Below are 25,594 nucleotides of genomic sequence, written 5' to 3' on the forward strand. Positions count from 1 at the left end.
TCTGGGGAGAGTCCGGTTCCTTGCTGTGTCTTCACATGATAGCAAGAGCTCTGATCTCCCCACCCTCATCATTTCATCCAAACCTCCCAAAGGCCCCATTGCAAACAGCACCATACTGAGGGTGAGGGCTTCCATATATGAATGGTGAGGTGTCCCAAAGATTCGGTCCATACAGCTCCTAACCACAGACCCTGAGTTTGTTTCTCCCTGGTAAACCTCCTCCCATACCTTCTCATCTGTGGGTTTGGTCTTTACCGCAGTGTGTATACCAGGAAAATCCTGCCCTCGCCTCGCCCCATCCTGCCCAGCCCGGAGGAGACGGGCCCTCGTGCCTCCCTGGACGACAGGTCTGTGATCTTCCCCTCTCACGCCTGTCACTGCCCCACCTGTAGGCAAATTGGGTGGAAATCATCAGTCTGCCTCCCCCACAGCCTGAGGAGCCCCTTGTCCAGTGGCCACACACAGAGCCCAGGGCTGGCCGCCGCTCTGGCACCCGATTCCCCCAGGGTCACTGGGGCCCTGTATGCATGCTTCCTGTCTCCTGTGAATAGATGTACGTGGGGCCATTAAAGGAAAGAAGAGCCAGCCCAGGGACCGTCCCAACATGGGCCACGAGCCCCCGTAGAGCCCCCAGGCAGGGAGGACAGAGTTGACAATCCTGTGAGCCACTCATTCCAGGCCTCTCCCTGGCACCTGAACACAGTGGACCAGGCCTCTCCCAGCGCCCGCTCTGTGCCCTCTGAGTAGAAGGCCCGCACGCCCTTCTTCATCTGGCAGGTGCCACTCTCCTCCCAAGGTGTCCCAGGGTGAACTCCACCGGGCTCCTCCCTGTTCCCAGAGAGGACGGACACCCCCCTCCCCCCCAGCTTCCATCCCCCTGCTGTGACTGCCTTAGCACTCCTGGCTGAGCTGCAGCTGGAATGCTGACAAAAGACGACTTGTGATAATGAGCAGCTTATTACATACAGGAGGGAGTGGGGACTGTCACCTGCTGTGGAGGGGCAGGTGTGAGGGTGGCAGCTTGGCAAAGCCAGGAGAGCACATTGCTCTGAATTTTCTTAAGGGAGATTTTATATGGAGATGTTGGAGGGAGAAAGAGGAGGGAGAAGGCCGCATATGTCCCTCCCTTCCCTCCTGGGGATTTCCAGTACTTCTTACAAATCTCATTGGCCAGGACCTGGTCACCTGGCCACATCGCTGCAAAGGAACTTGGGAGATGTAGTTTTTAGCTGTGCAGCTTACTTGGCTAAATATTATGGCTCTGTTTTTAAGGAGAGAGGGGAGAATAGTTGTCCCTGCCTCAGAGACAACTGGCTAAGCTGTGGTGGGGATGGGACACCCTGGGGAGACAGCCTAAGGCACATGACATCTAAATTGGGTGCTGGAGGAGCTAGGTCCCAGGTCAAATGGGCTTTGTTCGGGTAAGCTGGGGAACGAGGAAGAGGGGGTGTGACGAAGGGTGGAGAAGGTGGTGAGGACATGACACAACTGCATGCAAAGGTTTGCTGTGGCTGCTGCACAGATAAGGGGGAGGGAGGGAGGAGGAGGCGATTGGTCCTCATGGCCTCCTGGGTGACATGGAGTCATTGAAAATGGAAAAGCGCTTGGGAAAGGTAAGCACTGAGTCCAAACATAAGGGGCAGTAAAGTGTGACCTGTGGTTGTCCCCAGCATCCCTGAGAGGCGGGCCTCGTCCGTCCCCCTCACCGGAGACAGCCAGACGGATTCCGACATCCTGGCATTCATCAAGGCCAGACAGAACGTTCTGCAGAAGAAATGTAAGTGCCCCTTCCTCCAGGGCCACGGGGCCCCCCACCCCGCTCTGCTCCCCAGGGGGAGGCTGGAGCTAGCACCGAGGCCCGAGGGAAGCAGGAAGCTCCCTGCACGGTCCTGAGGCCATGGGACTGGCCTGGTGCTCATTTCCGTGTGCCTGGCCTCTGCATCCTCCTGGAGAAAGCCCCACACGCAGCATCAGAAGCCCCCAGACAGGCCGGAGAGTGGGCAGCCTGGCTGCTCCTGCCCGGCTTGGCAAAGCCTCTCTCCTCCTCCAGGTGGTCAGCTCCCTTTGTCCCCTGTCCCCAAAGCCAGCGCTCCCTGGCTGGGTCCCCGCCACACAGGAGGGCTGAGTGGAGGCCTGGCCTGTGGAGTCCCTGGCTGGAAACGCCAGTTCTCCTGCAGGTGTGGCCTCGCCAATGAGGTGACAGTGTAAGCAGCACTTAGAGGCCCAGGCCTGGGGCCATGGAAGTTATGGAGAAACGTGTGTGGCCAATCAGACAACAGGGAGGGTAAGAGCAGGCCCTTCCTGCCTTCCTCGCGCTCTCCTGAGACCAGGCCAGGCAGGCTTAGCGTCGCTTCCAGCAGGCTCCGTGGTGGATGAGAGGCAGACCAGGGGCGCATCATGACTGACACCGGCCCTGAGGGCCAGCACCCCGAGGAAAGGGTGGCCTTTGCAATGCTGTGCTCACCGGGATGCCAGCCCACATACATCCCGACTTCACTGGTAGGGTCAGCACCATGGGCACCTGGCCAGGGCCTGTCTGAGACCTGAGAGCCCGCTCTGCCAGCAACCTGCTGGGGCACCGTGACCTCACCGCTGGCTTCCTCTCAGCCTCAGTCTCCTTGTCTAAAGAGAAGGAGGAGGAAAAAATGAATTTGGATTCGGTGATCTCCGAGGCCCCATCTACTCCCCATATACTCTAGCGACATGTATCAGACGCTGAATAGTTTGCACAGCCGGTCGGTGAATGAACACGGCAGTTATTGGGCAACTCCTGTGTGCCAGGCACTGTACCAGGGCTGGGCCCTGGCAGTGAACGAGACAGAGTGCCCTCGCCCTAACTGACTTAGCTCAGTGGGTAGAGGATCGGCCTGTGGACTGAAAGGTCCCGGGTTTGTTTCTGGTCAAGGGCACATGCCCGGGTTTCGGGCTCCATCCCCGGTAGGGGGCGTGCAGGAGGCAGCCGATCGATGGTTCTCTCTCATCATTGATATTTCTAGGTCTCTCTCCCTCTCCCTTCCTCTCTGAAATCAATACAAATATATATTTTTTAAAAAGGCAGAGTGCCCTCGACATTCCAGGAAGAGGGAGGAGACGGATGAGCACGCCAGCTAGCACCTAGACCCTGTGAGGTGCAGATGAGCGCAGCGAACCAGCCAAATACGCAGTGTTGCAGAGAGTAACGGGGAGGCTGCGCTTCGCTGGGAGGGTGGTGGGGAGGCTCCCTGCGGGAAGAGCTTTACCCTCACAGCTGAACAGTGAGAAGGGAGCAGCGTGGTGCTCTCGGGTGAGCCGGCCCAGCGGAGAAGCAAAAATGAAGAGCGCTGAAGGGAAGGAGCTTGGCGTGGCCATGGGTGGCTGGAGGGTGAGCAAGGCAGCAGGGCCAGGTCCAGGGTCCCTGTGGGGTTCTGGCTTCTATCGAAGGTGCAGGGGAGCTCTCTGAGGATGTGCCCCACAGCGGGCGGGCGTGCCTACTGCTTTGGAAAGTCACTCTGGCTGTCGTGCGTGGCTTGGGTTAGAGGGCCAGGAGGAGCCATTGTCAGGTGCCTGGGAAGGTCCAGGCCAGGGTGAGGGCAACCTGGACTCACAGAGGCCTGGATGTAGGTGGGAGAGAGGGAGGGGAGCCTGGGGGTCCCAAGCTTCTGATCTGAGCAGCCAATGGGATGGGACGGTGGTGCCATTTTCCCAGAGAGAGAGGCAAGGGCATGGAGTCCTCGGAGCTCCGGTTGGCCCATTAGGAGTTCAGGGGGGGGTGTGTGCCCAGAGGAGGTGAGAAGGCGGCTGCACTTGAAGCTGGAGCCCGCGGGAGGTCTGGGAGGTGTGGAATCCCTCATTGCTGACAACAGATCCTTAGGCCTGGCGACATTTAGAGGTGCAGCCAGAGACACTGAGAAGGCTCAGGGCCAGGCCAGCCAGTGGCTGAGTGAGCGACGCCTCAGGCAGGTCGCAGGAGAGCGGGCTCCAAGGGGGACGGCCGTGGAGCCCAGTGCTGCTGCGAGTCCGCGGGCGCAGCACGGGGACCACTGGCCGGGGTGTGTCCAGGGGGCCCTGGCCTCGGTGGGCCCTGGCCCAGCGCCCTTCTGGGTGGGGCTGGGAGAGCGAAAGCCGGTGATTGCAGTGGTGGAGGAGGGGACAGGAGGGGAGAAAGCAGAGACGGTGAGTGAAGTGGTGACGAGGGAACAAAGGAAGTTGACGACATGGACCAGAGGACCAGACTGCAGGGGAAACTCTGAGGAGGTGCGGGATGCGGAGTCCAAGCCATAAATGGAGAAAGAGACTGGGTTTGGGGCAGGGCGGTCCCTCCCCGGGACAGTTCATAAAATTCAACTGTCATTTCTCCCGTCAAGAAGCCCTGGAGTGAGGAACAATGTTTTAAGTCACATTTCCTCGACTTTTGTACACATGACAGAGGCTCTGCCTCCAACCCTCTCGGAAGAGAAGAGCCTCGCCCACGGCCGGGGTCAGGGTGGCGTCTCCCTGCAGCTCGATGCCCAGGCGGCGCGGAAGCTGGGCTGCAGGCGAAACACTGGCTAAAACGGGTGCGGTGCGTTACCAGTTTCGCACTCTGTGTACGTTATTCCACCCCAGGCTTTCAGCGCTCCTGTGAGGCATACGGAGCCCTCTGACAGGTGAGGAGACTGAGGCACGCAGACGTCGAATCGCTTGCCCCGCGAGCAGTGGTTTTCTGCGCCTCCCCTGGGCCTGCCGTCCTGCAAGGCCCTGCTGGCCCCTGGGCCTCCACCCGCCCCGCAGCCGGGAGCTTTGTTCTCCGAACAAACAGCAGCCTGGAAGTCATTCGTCAAAACAAACAAGTTCGAGTGTTCAGTTTTCATTCTTCAGGGAAGAAAAACAACCATGGGGCCGAAGACAGGATGATAAGGGCCCCTCTCCTGCCAGGTCGGCCGACCGGCCAGCAGGTGCCTCCTCTGTGGACGCGGCAGATGGCCCAGGTCCCACCGCACAGCACTTGCGACGCAGCCCACTTATCAGCCTCCCTGTCAGGCAAACACGCAGGCCAGGCACAGGCCCCTTCCCCGGCCAAAGCAAACACGTCCCTCTCCCCGGCTCCCTCTGCCCTCGATCTAGGGGCCCGCCTGTCTGGGCTTCTCAGAGCGCTCATTATGGGGGATTTGTGACTGTCACCGCCGGGAGTGAGGGCCCAGAGAGGGTGATTTAGCGTAAGTCTCCCGCGGGCTCTCAGACCTCAGCAAGGGCCGGCGAATCGATTTGATTTAGGATCCACGGGAGGCCGTGGGACGTTTCAGTCCCCGCCAGGGGCACCGGCGGACAGATGCACATTCCCCGGAGGAGGCGTTAGTCACCGTGGTGTCAGATCCGCTGCTTCTAACTCCAAGGACGGCTTTACAGTCCACGGAGATGAGGTTAAATCCTTTCTAGAGTGTTTTCCATCTCCCTTCACCCCTGAGTTTGGAAGTGTTTCCCTCTGGACAGGAACCGTGGTGTGGCCCCCGCTGGTGCCTGGAAGGGCTCGGTCTGAGTGCCTCTGTGTCCCCACCGCCCACCCCACTGTCTCCACCCTGGGGAACCTCCAGCTCCCTCTCCCCTTTGCTCTGGAACCTTCCCCGTGGAAAAACAAGAACATGGAACTTTAGGGAAGAGACGGAAACACAAGGGCCAACTCCGCCCCATGTGACCTCAGCAGCCTCCCTCTCACCGGTCAGGGTCCGATTCCACCTTTGCCCCGTGGGCAGCGTCTCCTGAATAATGTCCGTAGTCACGGGGAGCTGAGCAGGGGTGGCCTGTGTGCTGAGACCTGGTCCGCAGGGCGAGGTGCGGCGTTTTCAGGGGTTTATCTGTAGCAGCGCCCTCCATTCCGGGACCCCACAGCCACAACGTCTGATACAGAGGGACAGCTCCATCTAACTGGGCTCACGCAGTAAACCAGGCCCTGCACATGGCGCCTTTCCCTGGGGCTGTGGTCTGTCTTTGTGCAGAACCGTCTTGGAGTCCGTGCCCCCTGAGCCAGCCTGTGTTTCTTCTCCACGGCCCCACCCCCGTCATCACGGCCCCGTCTGGGGGGCAGTGACAGTCCTGGGGGGGCGCTGGCTCAGCCGCCGCTCCTGGCCCCCTGCTTGTCAGTGTGCAGAGGGAGCATTAGACCGCTGACCCGGCCAGCAGCCGCCCGCAGGTGGGCCCCGTACCGGCCCCCACCAGTCCTTGGAGCAGAGAGGAAAGCAGTGGGTCTCGGCACTGTTGGCCCATGGGAGTCACCCGGCCCACCCCGGAGACTCTGATTTCAGCCGCCCCAGGAGTGGCCCGGGCTTCGGTTCCCAACGTGCAGCAGAGCTGGGAACCAGGTGCAGAGTGACTGTGACACGTCACCTGCGTGGACTCGGTGTGCCTGCCGGTCCTCTGTCCTTCAGTGAGGACAGCTGGGGCTGCTCTAAACAGAGACCAGCCGGGTGAACAGTGAGGCGGCCGGTGCTGCACACAGAATTAGACCTGAGGGACCGAGGGCTCTCGCCTTGAATTGTTTTCCACCTCGATCTCCCAGCTTCTCCCACGTCCAGTCCAGTGTGTCACGGAGAAGCACGGGTTCTTCCTCGGCAGCATCAAGCAGGCCACACACCCTCCCCACCCACTGCAGGTCCCCAGGCCGCGCCTCGGCTGACACTGCCTCACCCCCCAATCTCTCCGCCTGCTGCAGGCTCTGCGAAACACTGTGTTCATTACTCCGCCCAAGAATCTTCAGAAATTCCCTTTTGCTCCTGTGGTGATAGCGAAACCTCAGGCAGATTAATTAACGGCATGTGGCTCGTACCAGTTCCCCTCGCACTTGAATGTGCCGCTGAGTCTAGGGGCTTCGTTGAAACACGGATTCTGGTCCAGTGAGTCTGGGTGGGGCCCACGGTTCTGCGCTTCTTGGCGAGCTCCCGGGGATGCCCAGGCTGCTGGTCCCTGGACCACACCTCGAGAAGCCAGGAGCCACGCCAGTCCCGTGCTTTCCCAGGTATTAGGAAAGGAGGAGAGTGAGGCCCAGAGAACTAACACGATTTTCCCAAAGTCACGGGCATCACAGATAGGGGACCATCCTGGCTAGAACCCAGGGGCTCTGGTTCTTCATCCAGAGAAGCCTTCTCGCGCCCAGCCATGGGGGGGTGACAGGTGGGCCGTGTGGTCAGAGGGGCCGGCCGGAGCCTACTGAATATCTGGAGCAAAGAGCAGGGAGAGACCCTGAATGAAGAAGGAGAGCCTGTGAGAGCCCTGGGGTCGGAGCGTGAGTGTTGGTTGAGGGCAAAGAGGGCTTCTTCCTTCGAGCCTGGGGAGTAGCTGAAGCCCTGGGAGCCGGGCACTGAGAGGGGCACTGCCCGAGGCCCCCTTGCCCTTCAATCCCGGAGAAGTCGGTGCCCCTGCACAGCCTAACCAAGAGCATCCGGTCTCCTTTCAGGTTTCCAGTGAGTGTCCAGTAAGAACGAACGACAGACGACGGCCGCCCCTCCCTCACCCTGGCTTCGGCAGTGACCTGCTGGGAGCAGCTTGGGACTTTGATTTCAATGGAGGAGACTGTTTCTTTAGGGCTGGTGTCCGGGAGGCTGCCGGGAGCTGGGGGCACTTTGCTGTGGGCGCTGGAGCGGCTGGCAGGCTGGGTGGGGCCAGGGAGCTGGGGCCGGACAAGGGCTGCTGCTCACTCACAGACATGAAGTAGCACCAGGTTGTGCAAGGGCTCACATGGGTGGGACAGGGGGAATAATAGTCATTTCCAGCTATTTTCCAGCCTACCCTCTGCCACAGGAACGCCTAGGGCAGGCCAGGCGGGAGACTGGAGCTAAGGCAGGGCAGTGGAATGCAGGGCATTGTGAGGGCCAGTTCCAGTCTCTCGGCCATCACCCTGATGCCGGGCTGACCCGTAGGCAGCATTGGATGAGCTGTGTCTCCAGGGAGCCACCCACCCTGTGGTCTAAGGACATGGCAGCACCCAGAGCGCCGCGGATGGCTCAGGAGCTCCGCAGTATGGGCGCCCTGGGGCACTGCAGGATTGGGGCTGAAACTCCCACTCCCACCGGGAAACAGCTGCTGGGTCCTGTCTCAGCGAGGCACCTGGTGCAGAGCCTGTGGAGGGTGGGCCAACCCTTAGGCAGCGGCGAGTGGGGGCTGCGGTCAGGGAGCACGAACGGAGAGGGAGGGGAATGGCACCTGGAAATGAAGCTCGCAGAATAAACGTGCTTGTCTGCTGCTCCTGTTCTCTCCTTCCCAGGGGCTTATTTCCCTCCTCTCAGGGCGGGCTGAAAGGGTCATGCAGGAGAAGAGGGGTCCCTGAATTTCAAAGCTGGGCAAGCCCCATAGGCCCCTCTAATCCACACCCTCATTTACATAATCAGGGAACTGAAGCAAAGGGGAGGCTCTGGCTTGTTGATATGTGGCTAGTTAGTGACAAAAGTCCCCTCCTTGGGGGGCTTTCCCTGATCACCCCAACTAGATGTACCCCTAGTTACTCTCTAACCCAGGGGTCCTCAAACTACGGCCCGCGGGCCACATGCAAATACAAATATTGTATTTGTTCCCATTTTGTTTTTTTACTTCAAAATAATATATGTGCAGTGTGCATAGGAATTTGTACATAGTTCTTTTTTTAAACTATAGTCTGGCCCTCCAACGGTCTGAGGGACAGTGAACTGGCCCCCTGTTTAAAAAGTTTGAGGACCCCTGTTCTAACCCATGACTATGTTTTATTTTCTTCATCACTATCTGATGTATCATCTTTATTTGCTTATATTCTGTGGCCTGCAGCCCCCCACCCACAGGACTAAAAGCTCCCTGGCAACAGGGACCTGTCTGTCTTGCGCTCACAGATCCCCAGCACGAGTCAGTACTCAGCGACTCCTCTTCAGTGGGTGAGTGGGGATCAGAACCCAGAGCCCCTGCTTCCCAGCTGGTGCCGCCCCACGGCTTGGTACTGGCTCTGTGGCTGAGGCCCATGGGCTGGGTGCAGTCTCTCTGGCTCACTTCTGGCTCACAGTTCAATGGCACATAGTACCAACTGAAAACTAGACAACACATATATAAAACAATGGCTTTCAGATGTTGGAAAAAAGGCAGGAGAGGCCGAAACCGGTTTGGCTCAGTGGATAGAGCGTCAGCCTGCGGACTGAAGGGTCCCAGGTTCGATTCCGGTCAAGGGCATGTACCTGGGTTGCGGGCACATCCCCAGTAGGGGGTGTGCAGGAGGCAGCTGATCGATGTGTCTCTCTCATCGATGTTTCTGACTCTCTATCTCTCTCCCTTCCTCTCTGTAAAAAATCAATAAAATATATTTAAAAAAAAAAAGGCAGGAGAGGACATTGATACCCAAGAGAAGAGAATCAAATGAGGAGGCCCTGTGACTATGATGGCCCCAACTCACTACCTGCAGAGTCCAGGCTGCAGTTCCGGGGGGGAGCCAGGTGGTGCCTTGTGATTGAGGAAATGGAGCTGGCAGACCAGGGAGGCCAAGGGGGCTTAAATTTGCAAGAGAGTACCAGAGGTGAGTGAGCTGAAGGGAAGGGGGGGTGGTGAAGGAGGGAGAAGGGGAGAGGGAGGGGAAGAGGTATGATAAAGATGATAGAGATAGAGATAGAGATAGAGATAGAGATAGAGATAGAGATAGAGATAGAGATAGAGAGTCATGGCTGGTTTGGCAAAGTGGATAGAGTGTCGACCTGCAAACCGAAGGGCCCCAGTCAAGGGCATATGCCCAGCTTGCAGGCTCCATATCCAATGGGGTCATGCAGGAGGCAGCCGATCAATGATTCTCTCTTATCATTGATGTTTGTATCTCTCTTTCTCTCTCCCTCTCCCTTCCTCTCTGAGACCAATAAAATATATTTGAGAGAGGAAGAGAGAGAGAGAGAGACAGAGAGAGGATAAATATAGAGAGAGAGAGAGACAACAGAGAGAGATCTCTCTCTGGAGCTCTGAGGAGGGTGCTCTTGAGTCTTCAGCCAGCTGCGAACCAATGCCTACATGTGAGAAAGTCACCCAAGACTGGGGAAGGACCCCCCAGAAAGGAGGAGGCAGATAACACAGAACAGGGACTAGTTCATGCTCCCAACAGCCCAAGTGGAGAAACCCCCTCACAAAAGGGCCATTGAATACAGATGTGGGGCCACATCAGCCCCAGGTGCAGGCTCTGTCCTAACGATTAAAGCACGCCTCAGAAGAGTCCCGCGTTTCCGGGAAGCTTCCAGCAATTTCCCTGAGTCTCAGAGCAAAACTCAAAAATATTCAAGAGAATGCAAAATACTCAGCACCCACCAATGTAGACTTCACAGTGTCTGGCATCCAATAAAAAAATTACCAGCATGCAAAGACGTAGGACAACATGGTTCGTTCATACTGAGGAGAAAACAGACCCGTGAAAGACATGGATAACAGGTAAGTACATAGGGACTTTTTTAATGCAATGGATGTGTGTTTGAAACATAGGCAGAAGGATGTCGGTTCTAATTCCTCAACTGTGAACAGGAGTCACTCATCTGGCCATTCTTCCAACAGGATGTGCGACCCCAGGCTAAGTTCTGACGAGTCGGAGGTACCAAGACGAAGTGCCAGCCCTCCTGGAGCTTAGCCTCTAATTAGGGATATAGTCAAGCAGCAAACAAGAGAATCTGCCCTAGGGAGTGGGGTGGGATAGGATGGGCCTGGGCTCACTGTCATAGGCTGGGGTGTGAGAGTCAGGGCGGGTGAGGAAGGCAAGAGAGAAAGGCTTAGGAATAGGATAGAGCAGTGATGGCGAACCTTTTGAGCTCGGCGTGTCAGCATTTTGAAAAACCCTAACTTAACTCTGGTGCCGTGTCACATATAGAAATTTTTTGATATTTGCAACCACAGTAAAACAAAGACTTATATTTTTGATATTTATTTATTGAGAAAAATCAACCAAAAAAATGAGTTCGCGTGTCACCTCTGACATGCGTGTCATAGGTTCGCCATCACTGGGATAGAGGTTAGGGGTTCCGTGATGTTAGGAGCCTGGGGATGAGCGGTGGAAGAGGACCCCGGAGTGTGACAAGTAGGGATCCGTGGGGACTGGAGTCATATAAGGATACAGGGAAGAGAGCACTTATTCTATGACGTGTTCCGGGGCCACCAGGGCTTTAAGGCAGAGGAGGTGTGGGAAGACTGGCTGCGAATGTGGGAAGTGGACGATGTATGTGTAAAACGTGGGAGGGCGGGAATAGCTGTTTCCCATGTGAAACTCGGCCTCTGGATGTGGCCCTGGGTGCTTCTCTCCCAGCAGGAGGGGAGGCAGCAGCCCTCTGCGGGGCTAGCTCCTTGATTCGGGGTTTCTATGGCCAAGTGCCCGCCAGCAGGGCTGAGCCAACTTTACGCTCATTGAGAGGGAGCCCAGGGCCAAGAGCGGGCAGAAAGCTGGTCAGGTCCTCCACCCTCTCCGTTCGCTGAACTCCTTGTCTCAGGAAGCAGCTCTGCCCCAGACCAGCTTCCTTCCCCTCTGGCCCCAGGCATGAGATACTATTATCGTCTTTTCTCTGAAATATCTTTTGGGTTTGCCTTTTCCAAAGCCAGGCAAGGGGGACCCTTTCCCCCTCCCCACGTGGGAGTCTGTACTTGTTCTTCAATAAACCTCCACCTTTGCTATGCCATCTTCCATCCGTGGACTCATTCTTCGACTCCGATGGACTAAGAATCCGGGGAACCATGCTGCCCAGGGGAGCACCGCGTGTTCCAGTCCAAAGTCCCGTATCAAAGCCAGGCAAGGAGGTCCCCTCAACCACGCCTCAGAGGGCCCCTCCCTCAGGCCAATGATGTCACCCATGAGGGCCACCCCTGCCCAGACCAACCCTACGTGGGCCTCATTTTTCTTTCCTCCCTTCAGGGTGCTCTTCAACTCAGGCACAGGGGCGACCGGAGGCTCCAAGGTGCTCCGGCTCATGCCCTGGAGCTGCCCTGCTGGGGCAGAGACAGAGATATCTCTGCTGAGCTCCTTGGTCCGTGCAGGTTCCAGGAGGACAGCCCGGCCAGCCGGTCACTCCTGCTGGCCGGTGCAGCTGTCCTTAGGCACCGATGTGCTGCTCTAAGTGGCTCACAGTTAGACGTGGGGACAGCATCTGCTCACGCATTGATTGGACGAACAAGTCAGAAAGTACCTCTCCTCCACCATATTCTGAATAAATGCCTATATTTCACCTGGACTCGTGAATTTGGTACATTTTTTAATCAAATTGCTTATTTAGACAAAACCTACGTGCCAGGACCCCACACACCCAGGAGCAGCCCTGGCCTCCGCTCTGCTCCCGGCACCTCCGCTCATCCTCTGAGGCCCTGGGAGGCCTGCTCCTCCCTGAGGCAGGATGAAGTCTGCCGTGGTCCGTATCCCCATCTGCATCCTGGTCCTCGCCTTCTCGGGCTTATTGCTGCTTTAGCTCCAAATCCTCTGAACCTTGGGTTTCCATAGGATGCAGAGGCAAGGAGACAGAGGGGCTCCTTGAATACGGGGTGGCCAGAGTCCCTCTTCATGCAGCGCTCCCAAGGGGGCCACTCCCTCACTGGCTCCACAGAGGCGCTCTTTCCCCACAGGAGTTACAACCACACAGCTCAGGACAGGGAGTCTGTGACAGACCCTGGTGGGGCCCTGCCCATGTCCCCAGCCACTGGAGTCCACGCACAGCTTCTGTGGACAGCCCCGTCCACGGCGGCAGCGTCGGGTCTCCAGCACCTGTGGGTCTCCACCTGGAGGTTCGCCCTGGCTACGGGGGTCCCCGCAGCCCAGGTGCAGGATGGGCATGGTGCAGGGGTAACCTCCCTGGAGCAGCCCTCCACCACGAGGGACAGGAGTTGGGGGGCAAGCAGCCCGGCTTCCTTGCTGCCGGTGGGAAACCCAGAGGTCCTGAGGGGGGTCAGGTCCCGGGAGCCCACAGCGGTCACCCGCTCTGGACACCCCGCGTGGCTGCCTCCCTCCCCTGCCTCTCTTCCCTCTCTCTTGGGGTCTTTGTCTGGGATCCGTTCCCAGATGAACTGCTCATACCCAGACTTTGCCTGGGGATCTGCTCTAAACCCAGGTAGGCCAGGGCATCTGTTTCCGAACCGTGGGTGGGCTTCCGTCACCAAGCAGAGCCCCCGGCTGTGCCACACACTGGGGCTCGGAGGAGGATTTCATGCGGGAAGGACTCTTGCTTCTCCCAAACAATTTCTGAATGAGATCAATAAAGGCTGGTTGGCTGGTTGGTTTTGAGCCTTTCCCTGCAGTCACGCCTCAGCTTCCCCGTCCTCTCTGCTGGTCGCACAGTTGGGCTGGACAGACCCCGACATCGTACTCTCTGGCCATGAGGACAAAGACCCACCACACAGACGTGCACCACCCTTGCCTCCATACTGGACGCCCTCCACTCCCCTCCCTGTGGGGAGGCCCTGGAGCCCAGACCAGCACATGCAGGATCGTCGCTGAGGCCTGTGGTACCATCTGCGAGGCCCTCAGTCAGGGCGCAGGGTCTGAAGCCTGGCTCCTCTCCCCTGGCCCTTCCCCTGCAGGACGTACGGGGCCAGGTGGGCCTTATCTTCTCCCCTGGTTCCGGCTGGAACGTGCCCTTTTTCATTTGCGCGGATATGTGCACATTGAGTGACTCCGTAAGTGAATGCCGATGTCGGATGGGGGAAGGCGGGGGAGGGGGGGGCGAGGGGGGCGGGCAGCCTGTCCCTCCCTTATCTCGGGGCTCATCCAGATGGAACGAGGCCGGGGCCCAGCAGCTGTTTACTCTGCCTTCTCTGCCCATTGTACATGAAATTGATCGGGGGTTGTTTTTCTTCTTTTTCCTCCAATCTCCTTATTAGTTCAGCTTCAGAAAGCCCCTTATCACTGCGGATGTCAGGCACGCTCTGCCATCAGGCCCGGCCGCGGCAGACTGTCCATTAATTGATTTTGCCCTCCCCTCCTTGGAAGCACAAATCAGCGTGGCCCATTAGCAGCAATAATTCCCTGAAAGGGATTATAAATCATGACCTATGTCCAACGGCCACTCACAGCGGAGGGGTGCCCACGTCGGGGTGTCAGGCAGGGAGCTGGGTGGGTGGAAGGTACAGGAGGCCCAGCAGTCCTGCGGGCTCACTCCTAAACCCTAGACCCAAGCACCTCAGGCCACAGCCAGCCAGGAGCAGGCAGCTAAGGCAGGTCCAGCACAGAGGCCTCCATCCCTGTGTGCTGAATGAGTAGAGGGAGGGAGGGGGCTCCCTCTAGGGGGCAGAGTGTTTTGGGAACCTCGAGTTGACCCCCACACACCAAATGCACATTATGTTACCGTCCTTTGGCTCTGTGGCCTCGGGTTTTCAGAGCCCCTTGCCCCTTCCCTCCGCCTCCCCGCCCCCGCACTCCCCAGCTGGCAGTGCTCCTGAGAAAGACTCTGTCCTTGCTGGTCTTTGAAAGCCTGAGTGGGAGAGCAGAGAGGAGGAGGTGGGGAGAGAGCGCAGCCGGGAAAGGGGAGGCGGCCACAGTCTGGCTGACTTTGCCAGCACGTGGCAGGTTCTCAGTAGGGACAGTAGTGCCCCCTTATCTGACTGGGATACGTCGGTGGGTGCCTGAAACCACCATAGGACCGAATCCTACGTATACATGTTCTTTCTTGTAGGTTCTCACCGTTCCACCTAAAAGAAGCACTTCACGGCTCTCTCTCTGGCACATCCAACCTGCCCGCACCACCACCCTCGCCTTTGGGGCCATTACGAAGTAAAAGAAGGACTCTTTGCACACAAGCCCTGCGATACTGTGACAGCCGATCTGATAACCCAGATGGCCGCTAAGTGGCTAACGGCCGGAGCCTACGCGGCCTGGAGACGCGGGACAAAGGGAAGATTCGTGTCCAGGTGGGATGGAGGGCGGCGGTGACAGATTTCATCACGCTACTCAGAACGGCGCCCAATTTTAAAACGTATGAATTGTTCATTTCTGGAATTTTCCATTTAATATGTTTAGACCGCAGCTGACCATGGATAGCTAACACCATGGAAAGTGAAGCCGCGGGGAAGGGGGGCTACTGGAGTCTAGAAATGAGTGGCGTGCGTTGCCCACGGTGAACCTGGTGGCCTGAGGGGGGCAGGGCTTCCGGTGGCTGGCCCGCCCACCCTGCACCCCGAGGTGACCCCGCTGCCTGGAGCCCACACGTGCTCCCATGCCCGGAGGGCGTTCTCTCGCCTTCATTTCCTCCCGCCTGAGGACAGCCACCATTGCCTGTGGACAGTGCCCAGACCTGTCGGGACTCTGGGCTACAGAGCTTGCTAAGGCCTTCCCGGGATCCCCCGGGCATCCACGGCTAAGCTTCCCAAATGGCACACGAGAGAACTCTTCACATATTGAGTGTCTCCGGGGCAATAAAATAGGATTTGATTATCACACGTCCTTGCAGGCCTAACGACAACCCTTGCTTAAACCAGGAGCTAGCCGAGTCTATAGTGACGAGATGACAGCCAGCACTCTGTCGTCCCGTTTCTCCAGAACACGAGGAATCCCAGTCCAGGGTGAGTTCGTGGCTCCAGACGCTGGCATCTGCCCCTGAGAGAAGCCCACACCCGACACGGTGCTGGCCGAAAGCTCTGGGGGTGAGGGGACCTCGCACAGGGCGGCTTAGATCCCAGGTGGCCTCGGGGGACCCTGAACCTGCAGGATTGCAGAGAAGGCGGGTGCCACCCCAGCCACGGCCCCACCTGGACCACAGGATGGGTGGGGTGCTGCGGGGGGGGGGGGGGGGCGCCTGCCTTCACCACTCGTCACAGCCTTGGGATGCTCCTAAGGTGCAGCCTCCAGCTCTGCCTGTACTGGCTGTCCTTCTGGTTTGGCCTCAGAGCAGACGAAGAGCCTTATGCCACGACCATTCTCTCCATCATCCGTGTACTTGAAATAAGCAAACACCTCCTCCTTGTTTTTGTTTTCTGTAAGTCACCCCTCCCCCTCTCTCCTCTCTCTCCCTCTGTCTTCCTTCCCGCCCCCTCCTCCGCCCTCTAATTACAGAACCTCAGGTGCTTGTCCTGGACATGCCTGTGCCAGTGTCTGCCTCCCCATAGCCCTTCACATGACACCTGTACGGCGGGGGGGGGGGGGGGGGGCGGGAGGGGTGCCAGCTGGCTGGGGCCAATCAGCTGAGGTGGGGACTGGCCCGGGGACAGCCACCCTTCACCTGAGACGGCCACAGGAAAGGGCACTCCCGGACACACTGCCTCCTAGAGGACTTGAGCCGAGAAATGCCCAGAGAGGGGGCGCCTGGGAGCTGACACCATCAGACTCTCCTGCTGGGAGGAGGAAAGGGGCTCCGCTGGGGGAGGGCCGACACAATAGCAGTGGAAGAACGAAGTGAGGGTGCAGGCCCGGTTGTGCCAGAACCCTGGCTGCTCCTGGCTTCCCACCACAAGTTATTTCAGTTACTTGAGCGACCTGGAGAGTGTTCCCGTTCCTTCCAACTCAAATGAGCCTTGACCAACTCAGAAAAACAAGCCTCGTGGAGCCATTGGGATGTTCCAGGAAACCCAACAGTGGCCTAAACAAAAGGCTTTCTGTTTCCGACACGAAAAGAGCTGGAGACGGGTGTGTGCAGGAATCAGCGTCTTCGCATCGCTCCTGGCCTCTCCCTCAAGGACACGGGTTCGCAAGGCAGGCGCAGTCACCCGTGCGTTCAGGAGAGACAGGAAGAGGCCAGCGGAGGCCGAGCCCTCTGCCCCCACCTCCTTGGCCAACTCTGCCCAGACCTCATTGGTCAGAGCTGGGCCACATGGCCACCCAGCTGTGAGGGAGCTTGGAGAGTGGGTGCAAGGGACACTGTCAATCCTCAGATCCCCTCCCTGTATCTGAGCCTCTCTCCCCACTTTAACGTGTTTTTGCTCCCAGTGGCCTCGCCTAGGGCTCCTCAGTGGACTGTCCACGGGCTACTGGGGCCATGTTGCCGGCAGGCGGAAGCCAGGGATGCCCAAAGGGCTGGCCAGGATGGGAATAGGAGAGCCCAGCTCCCTGCCCCACTTGGGACTGACTGAGAGGTGCTTGACCCGCCAGGGGTCCCCAGGAACCAGGTGGAGGTAACCTTGGCTGACTGCCCTGCTCATACACAAACCCCCTCGAGGGTGCTCCTGGGGACCCCGGTCTGCAAGCAGGGAGCAGGATAATTGTGATGGCGAGACCAGCCACGCTCCATTGCCTGGCACGTACCAACGTGGGGTTCTGCGGGCCAGGAAGGAAGGAAAGGCTGCCGGGCAGGCAACACAGGGTGTCTGCTGCCGCAGGTCATTTCAGAAACCACGCGCGGAGACGCCAGAACCCTCGCGCACTACCGTGGGAAGGCAGCATGGTGCGGCCGCCTTGGAAAACGGCCTGGCGGGTCCTCATGGAGTGACCGTATGGCCCAGCAATCCCATTCCTAGGAATATATCCAAAGGAATTGAAAACGTGTGCGCTCACAAAAACATGTACGGGAATATTCACAGCATCACTGAGTAATGGCCAAACGTCGAAACAACCCAAATAGCTCTCAACTGAAAAATGGATAAATAAAGTGTTGGTATATCCAGACAATGAAATATCATTCAGCCATAAAGAGGAATGAAGTACTGACAGGCTACAGTCTGGATGAAGGTTACAACGTTAAGCTAACAGAAGAAGGCAGGCGCAAAAGGCCACCTACTGTATGGCTGCGTTTGTAGGAAATATCCAGAGTGGGAGAGTTCATAGAGAAAATAGATTCACAGTTGCCAGAGGCTGAGGGGGCAGCTTCAGGGAGGGGGGCTGATGGCTAAAAGCGGTTTCTCTTCGAGGTGGTGAAAATGTTCTCAAGTTGATTGTGAAAAAGCGTTTGATTGTGTGCTTTACGTTTGTGACTGGTATGGTATGTAAATCATATCTCAATCAAACTATTACAAACACACACATACATAAGCAAAGAAGACACCTCGACTCTGCCCTCCCAGAGCCAGGACACACTCAAGCCTCGTCTTATTCACACGTATATCTCACCGACGTGGCGTCCTGGAAGGCAGCCAGCTAAAGGGCTTCAGGCGAGGACAACCGTCAGCAAAGGCCGCGGAGCAGATGCGCCCAGTGTATTAGGAGCACCGGCCCGTGCTGTTCCTGATGGGACTGTCGCTATCTATTTGCTTTGCCCTGATTTGTCACCACTTCACTCACCCTCGGTTCCCCCAATAGGCAGGTCAATTCTGCCCCGTTTGGTAGCCACGGCAACTGAGTACAATCTGTACACCCAATCTGATTTCTTCCCAGCTCCTAAGCTTGGGGACTTGAACCCGTCGTGGGTGAGAAGCTGGGGGCTGCCAAGGGGGCCACTCGGGCCTGGGCAGAGTGAGGAGAGCATCAGATTTGGCCCAGAAACACCCGTCCGGCTTGCAGGAGAGGGCGAGGCACGATGGCCGCAGCAGGACTCGGTAGGTCTGTCTGAGGGTCCGTGCCACTTGCTGCTCTCCATGGAAAAGAGGCCGGCGGGGGGAGGCAGGCCTGTTTGCACTCATGGCACTTAGTGCATCCAAGCTGAGCCGCGCTGTTCAAACAGACTCCCTGCCTCCGGACACCTGTGCCTGGGAGGGCGAGGCCGGCAGGAGGCCGAGTGCAGGTCCTCCAGCCCTTCCCGCAGCTCCTCCCAAAGCCAGCCCTGTGGCCCTGGCAGAGTCCTGGCCACGCCATGCCCCACGCCGGGCTCTGCAGCTGCTGGGGCGGCCGGCTGCTGCCCCTGCTGCTGGTCTATGTCTGCTACCTGCTGCTCGGCGCCACCATCTTCCAGCTGCTGGAGAAGCAGGCGGAGGCCCAGTCCAGGGACCAGTTTCAGTTTGAGAAGCTGCGCTTCCTGGAGAACTACACCTGCCTGGACCAGCGGGCCCTGGAGCAGTTCGTGCAGGTGAAGGGGAGACGCTGCCGGGGAGGGTGGGCAGGATGGGGCTTCTTGTGGTAGGTCCAGGGCCACGCCCCGGGGACCGATGCCCTGTTTGGAAGCAGAGGGTGTGGGGACAGAGCCAGGGGAGACCTGGGTCCAGGTCTGAGACTGGAGCGCTGTGACATTGGGCAAGTCACTCAACCTCTCTGGGCCCAAGTTTCCTCATCTACAAGGTGAGGAGGAAAACCACATCTGTGCCGCAGACACTCAGCAGCAGGTTGGAAGCACTTCCTAAGCTGCCACCTGCTGCTTAAAAGCGGGCGTAGTGCTACCGGTGTGTGCGAATGTCCTTGTCCCGCACTCTGCGCTCCACCAACCCTGTGGCCGCTGGGCTGACCACACTCAGGCTGCGGCAGGCGGGAGGCACAGAGAAAGGTTAGGAGCAGCCGCCACGCTCGCCCGCCCGGCCTGGACCCTGGCTCTGGGCTTGGTGAGCAGTGGCCAGGGCGACTGAGCCCCACCCGCACCGTGCCCATAGGAGGCAATCGCTGATGGCAGAGGGGGTCACCCCCTACCTGGCTCCTTCTGCTCCCCTGCGCAAACTCTGGGTCCCAACATGCTCTCTCCAAGAAACAAGGCAAAAGGCCTTGCTGCTGGGGAAGGGAAACGCATTAGAGACCAGGAGGCAGAGTACATGGCCGCAAAGACACAAGCAGGTCAGCACCGCGATGGGTGGCATTCACTGAGCATTGACCATGTGCCTTCACCGGCGGGGAACAGGGTCGCCGTGCAGGGCCCGGTGTTTTACGGTGTTTTCTCCTATTCACTTGCATCATCACCATCTCCAGTCTGTGGGTGGGAACCGCGGCACAGAGAGGCGGCGTATGTTGGCCCAGGTTGCAGTTAGTGGCAGAGACAGAACTGGCACTCAGGCCGGCTGCTCTTCACCACACAGCAGTTCTCAAGTGTGGCCCCCACCAGCTGCATCAGCACCACCTGGGACAGCACCTGGGAGCTTGTTAGAAACACCAGTGGTCACACCGCCCCAGACCCACAGAGTCGAGGCGGGGCCAGCAGGCGGCCATGCCGATGCCCACGCAGGATGGAGAGCAGCTGGCTATGAGCTGGGTGGGCTGGGAGACACCTACCTGCCCAGGCCCGTTCTTCACGTCCCTGCTGCCCAGCAGTGAGGGCTGGGCCACAGCACCCACATCAGGACTGGAAAGGGTTTGGGAGCCTCTCAAGACTCCGGGAGGTGTGAGGGAGGAGAAGGGGGCTACGAGAGAGGCCCTGGAGCCTCCTGCTCCCGCAGCCCTGGGTTCGAGGCGAAACCCAGGAGCCAGAGGGTGTGGGAAGGGCTGGTAGCTCTGCAAACGGAGGGGGAAGCCACAGGCTTGACTGCAGCTGTGAGGGAGCCAGGGGATGTCTAGCTGAGGAGCAGGAGGGGCCTCACTTGCCAGGGGACGTCCAGCTGAAAAGCAGAGATCTGGGGTGAGGTTGCAGAGCGCACACGACGGTTCAGATCACCAGGGAAAGCTGCTGCAGTCCTGCAGGCAGCATCCAGGGAAGGAGGCCCTGTCCGGGTTCACAGGACTCTGACGGCTCCATCACGGGTTCTGAGAGAAGGATGGAAGGGCCCCACTCAGCACCCTCGCTGACTTCAAGGCCCCTCCTCAACGGGATGGAGAACGTCAGCCTGGGGGGCAGCTGAGTCCAGGGCCAAGTGCTGTTCCCAAGAGGGAGGGTCTCCAGGGAGAGGGTGTGTTCCAGAATATTCCATCTCGGCCTGTCTGGGTGTGTGGGAAAGACAGGGAGGCCAAAGTCCACATGCGACGAGGCCAGTTCTGCCAAAGTGAGAAGAAGCAGACAGCCTGTGTCAGGGCGCCTAACGGCCTGGCTCATGGGACCACCCCACCAGCAGGGAAACGTTCCCACAGGAACGGGAGGCCAGAGCTGCCCCTCCCCCACCTCCTCCCGCCTGCCTTTGGGGCTCTACCAAGTGGCAAGGCTGTGCTGCTGCCCAGGCACAACCCACAGCTACAGGGGAAGGGAGTGGGGAGGGAGGGAGGGAGTCCCGCCCTATCCGAGAGAGCTAGGCTGGAGACAAAGGGCTTGGGCCTGACCTGCAGGGAGGGGTTCAGGTTCTGTAAACACACACACACACACACACACACACACACACACACACACACAGGAGACCTTTGCCCACCTCTGATGGAATTTCCCCTGTAGGCCTGGGCTGGCACTCACTAGGGGGCAGCAGAGAGCAAGACTACCAGCTCACCTGGAGGCACAAAGGACCATCAGCCCTGTTGGAAAGGCAGGCTCTCTCTCTCCGAACCCCCACCTTCCCAATGGACCCCATACCCCGTGTTTCCAAGTAAACCCTTCCAGGAACATCCAACCTGAAATCTTCACACTGGCCTAACAACCCATTGGCATCTCACCCTCTTGGCCACACGCAGCATCTCCCACTGGGTCCATTCCTTAAGCATCTTCTGCCTCCTGGTGCCCATTCCCCTCCACCAGCCCACATCACAGCCCCGGGCAATGCAGCCACTCTGAGCGTTAGCTTCCTTTTTCCGTGCAAAGGAAGCAAGACCATCTTGAGAACCTCGCTAAGTGAGGTGCCACAAAAGCGCCCTGCTGAGTTCTGGGCTCCAGCTGCCCCATCACTCCCTCTCCCTGCCACCCCACAGGTCATCATGGAAGCCTGGGTGAAGGGTGTGAACCCCAAAGGCAACTCCACCAACCCCAGCAACTGGGACTTTGGCAGCAGTTTCTTCTTTGCAGGCACGGTCGTCACTACCATAGGTAAAGGGCCGGGTGAAGAGGGGCTCCCCCTGTCTCGGTTTGGGTTCCCCGAAAGCAGATGCTGAGGCAAGGATGTGGCTCCTCTGGGAGGTGATTTCAGGAAGCCCCAGTGGAGACGTGGGGAAGTGAAACAAGGAGGAAAGGCAATAAAGTTTGCATCAGTGAGCAGGTTGCTGGGCAGGGCCACTGGGCTCACTCCAGACCCTCTGAGAGGCGAGGTGGAGCCCATCCTCAGAGCAGCCCCCGCGAGGGGCGAGAAAGCAGGGCAGTGTGTCTCCTCACTCCTGCCCTGGCTGGCTGAGAGCGAATCCTGGATGCATTAACTCTCCAGCACTTGGACCTGCCCACGGACCAAGGGGACTCTTGCTGCTGAAAAATCTCTCAGGGACAAGATGCAGGGACTAGGAGGGAAGCCATCTGCATGCACAGGAACTGTCTACAGGCTGCAGGTGCTGTGCCAGGGGTCCCAAGGGGACAGGACACTGGGGGTGTCTGCTACACCCCTCAGCCAGAAACTCCACTCCGATCCTGCAGGGAAACCCTGGACCCTCACTAACCCCATCTATTCAATTAAGACCAATTAGGTCCAACGCCTTCTTTGAGCTCTGGTGACAGGGAAGACAGAGAAAGGAGTGAGGGGGGCGGGGTTCATACAAACTTGGGTCAGACCCTGACTCAGCCCTCAAGGAGCTTCCAATCCAGTGAAGAGGGATACGATAAACACCAAAAATAATAGCGCCAAGCAGAGTAGATAAGTAGGTAGGAATGACACAAAGCACTGTGGGAAATCAGACCTACTAGGAAGGTGAAGGGTGGTCATCAGGAGGGCTTCCTAGAGGAAGTGTCATTTAAGATGGGCCTTGAAAGACAAGCAGGAGTCTTATAAATAGGGATCATCCTAACAGAGAATGAGATGAGTGTTCACTTGACCAGGGGAGCTTCCCCTCCTCCCCCAGCGGCAGGGGGAGACTGCCCACCTCTGCTGGCGTCTGTGGGGGAGGCAGTTCTGAGCTCTCTTCCCCACACCTCACTCCTCCTCCCCTGCAGGCTATGGGAACCTGGCCCCCAGCACCGAGGCAGGCCAGGTCTTCTGTGTCTTCTACGCCCTGGTGGGCATCCCCCTCAACGTGATCTTCCTCAACCACCTGGGCACAGGGCTTCGAGGCCACCTGACCACACTGGAGAGGTGGGAGGACCAGCCCCGACGTTCCCAGGTAGGTCCCACCCTCCCGCCAGCAGGTATTAGGTAGGCACTGGTGGAAGAAAAGGATTGGGCAGAGGGAGAGGTTGGATGCCATGTTGGGCAGATTGGCCAACCCCTCCTGGAGCTCTGCAGCATGTACGGGCTGTCGGAGGTGTCCCACAGCAGGCTGAAATGATCAGGACTTTTTTTTAAAATATATTTTTATTGATTTCAGAGAGAGAGAGAGAGAGAGAGAGAGAGAGAGAGAGAGAGAGAGAGAGAGAGAAATAGTAACATCAATGATGAGAGAGAATCATTGATTGACTGCCTCCTGCATGCCCACACTGGGGATCGAGCCTGCAACCCAGGCATGTGCCCTGACTGGGAATTAAACCACGGCCTCCTGGTTCATAGGTTGATGTTCAACCACTGAGCCATGCCAGCTGGGCATGACCAGGACTTTACACCCCTGTAGCTGCCACACATCCTGAAGGAGATGACAGCTGGATGCCACCTGCTGACAGCTGGTCAACATGGCACACCTCCATGGCCATCACAGAACTCCAGCAAACTCCAGGCCACCCGGCATGCCCCAGTGCCCACCCCACTGGCCAGTCCTTTGCAAAGCCAGGCGCACTAGGAGGACAAGGGTGCGGAGGAAGCTGAGACGTTTCAGTGACAGTGCTCTGTCCCAGATCTGAGGCCTGGGGGACCTGTACTAGCCCAGAGGAATCTCCTAATTCCAATGGACCCACCAATGCAGTCCCTCTGACCGGATCTTCCCCTGACATGGAGATCCAGGCCCCACCCCAAAGGTCTGCAGGGCAGAAAAGGGACCGAGCTGTGACCCAGTCCCATTCCAAATTTCCCCAGACTCTCCCCCCATACAGTCCTGGGGTCTCCCAGGTGGACTCAGAGATGGACTCCCTCCCTCCTTCCCTCCCTCCAGGTACTGCAGGTGCTGGGCCTGGCTCTGTTCCTGACCCTGGGGACGCTGGTCATTCTCATTTTCCCGCCCATGGTCTTCAGCCACGTGGAGGGCTGGAGCTTCAGTGAGGGCTTCTACTTTGCCTTCATCACTCTCAGCACCATTGGCTTCGGGGACTATGTTGTCGGTGAGAACAAGGCCTTCAATATCTCAGAGTCAGGGTCACCGGGATCGGGGGGTGGGGAGGTGTCAGCGGGGGTGACCACGGAGGATCAGATGGCCCCTGGTTTTTTGGAGATGAATGATTTCTGAGGCTGCTGCAAATTCTCACATCCTCAGAAGCTGCTGGTCTGGAATCCATATCCTTCCCCCAGAGCCCTCCATTGCTAATCCTTGTTATGGGGAGCTGGCAGGGCCTCAATGGACCCTGGGGGAGGGGGGGCAGGGAGTGGCTGTGCCCTCAGATCCCTGGCATTTATCACATTCCCTTCCCGGTCAGGCACAGACCCCAGCAAGCATTACATCTCGGTGTACCGGAGCCTGGCGGCCATCTGGATCCTCCTGGGCCTGGCGTGGCTGGCGCTGGTCCTCCCACTGGGTCCCCTGCTTCTGCACAGGTGCTCTCAGCTCTGGCTGCTCAGCAGGGGCCTCCGCCTCAAGGAAGGGGGCATTCCTGAGGCCAATGGGCTCCCCAGACCTCAGAAGATCCCCACCTCTGCATAAGCCTCCCCCCACCCCAGTGGCCCGAAGAGCCCCTCTCAGCTTCCCCCACCCTGTGCACGTGTTCTCTGGATTTCCCGCCCATCCCCTCCTCTCCCAGCCAGGGCTGATCTCAGGAGCTCACTGGAGAGAGAAAGGAGGGAGGAGTGTCCCAGAAAGTACCAGAATGGAGATGGGGCGACAGGATCAATGACGGATGGGTGTGAAGCGAGAGGTTGGCCATTGTCCCAGAGCCCCTGCCCTTTTCCCCTCGAAGGTGACCAGACATGGATCACTATGGCCAGAGCCCCACTGCCCTCCTCCCCGCCACTCCCCAGAGCCTCCTACAGGACAGCAAACAAAGGGTGGCTGTCCTCTGCCTCATTGGATACCTGCACGGCGTTCACTGGTCTGGCCCCGCGATGTGCCCGGCACTGAGTCAGGCTCTGGGAAGGTCCTGCCCTCCATGTCACTTAGTCAAGTGGAAGGACTAGCCAAGTAGAGGGGCAACCCCAACCCAGGGCCCAAAAGGCTATGACAAAGGCAAAGGGGGGCCCATGGGAACAGCTGGCAGGGAGGGAGGGGAGGGCAGGGGACTTGGGGCATCTCAGTGTAGACAGGATCTACCCTCAGGCAGCTGTGCTGAGGGGCGGGCAAGCGCCAGTGCCCTGGCCTGGAAGTCCGGAGCTGTCCGCGAGCAAGGCTTAGGAGGTCCGGGTGTCCGGCCCACTTTCCTGGGAATGGTCTCCCCTGACCCTCCCCCAGGGCACCCCTTGACCCCATCACCCACTCTGGGCTCCTGTCCTCTTAAGAGCATTTCCAAACATATTTCCCTGGGAACGTGGAGAGTCAGCAGATCCCAGGAGACGTCCACGAAATGAGCTCCATGGAGGCAAGGCCTCCCCTGGGGACCAGCTCTGCTGCCTGGCCTTTCTCCTGCCAGAAGGCCACACCTCCGGCCAGAGGAGAGGAGAGACTGAGGCCAGTCCCACCCAGGCCCTGCTCACCGAGGACTGCACACCTCAGCCCCAGCCTCTCCCAGGACCCCAAGCAAGGCAGGCCCTAAGTGGCCGGACCTCCGGACGGGCCTGAGGCGAGGCTGTGAAGCAGCGGATGCCCCAGGTGGGGCGCCCAGGGGAGCATCTACAGCAGCGCGACCCAGATTAC

At 58.6% G+C, this 25,594-nt stretch overlaps 2 protein-coding genes across 2 annotated transcripts in view; both read left to right on the plus strand.

Moving 5' to 3' along the window:
* The window catches only part of LOC118660320 (kinesin-like protein KIF6), a 40,934-nt gene extending 32,561 nt beyond the window's left edge, over positions 1–8,373 (plus strand). Inside the window, exons 5-7 of the mRNA XM_036317570.1 lie at positions 261–347; positions 1,671–1,777; positions 7,406–8,373. Of these exons, the coding sequence (XP_036173463.1) occupies positions 261–347; positions 1,671–1,777; positions 7,406–7,416 (205 nt within the window). The 3' untranslated portion in view covers positions 7,417–8,373. The remainder of the gene's footprint in view (positions 1–260; positions 348–1,670; positions 1,778–7,405) is intronic.
* A 10,241-nt stretch (positions 8,374–18,614) lies between these two features.
* On the plus strand, positions 18,615–24,451 carry KCNK16 (potassium two pore domain channel subfamily K member 16). Its single transcript, XM_036316206.1, has 5 exons — positions 18,615–18,827; positions 21,503–21,617; positions 22,665–22,831; positions 23,750–23,915; positions 24,228–24,451. The coding sequence occupies exons 1-5, from the start codon at positions 18,615–18,617 to the stop codon at positions 24,449–24,451; spliced, it is 885 nt and encodes a 294-aa protein (XP_036172099.1).
* The last annotated feature ends 1,143 nt before the right edge of the window (positions 24,452–25,594 follow it).

The sequence above is a fragment of the Myotis myotis genome, unplaced genomic scaffold, assembly GCF_014108235.1.
Source record: "Myotis myotis isolate mMyoMyo1 unplaced genomic scaffold, mMyoMyo1.p scaffold_m19_p_7, whole genome shotgun sequence".
Taxonomy (NCBI): Eukaryota; Metazoa; Chordata; class Mammalia; order Chiroptera; family Vespertilionidae; genus Myotis; species Myotis myotis.

Coding starts and splice junctions, on each gene's coding strand:
- KCNK16 (XM_036316206.1), top strand. CDS start 18,615: ATGCCCCACGCCGGGCTCTGCAGCTGCTGGGGCGGCCGGCTGCTGCCC. Junction 21,618..22,664: donor CACGGTCGTCACTACCATAG/GTAAAGGGCCGG, acceptor CCTCCCCTGCAG/GCTATGGGAACCTGGCCCCC. Junction 23,916..24,227: donor CTTCGGGGACTATGTTGTCG/GTGAGAACAAGG, acceptor CTTCCCGGTCAG/GCACAGACCCCAGCAAGCAT.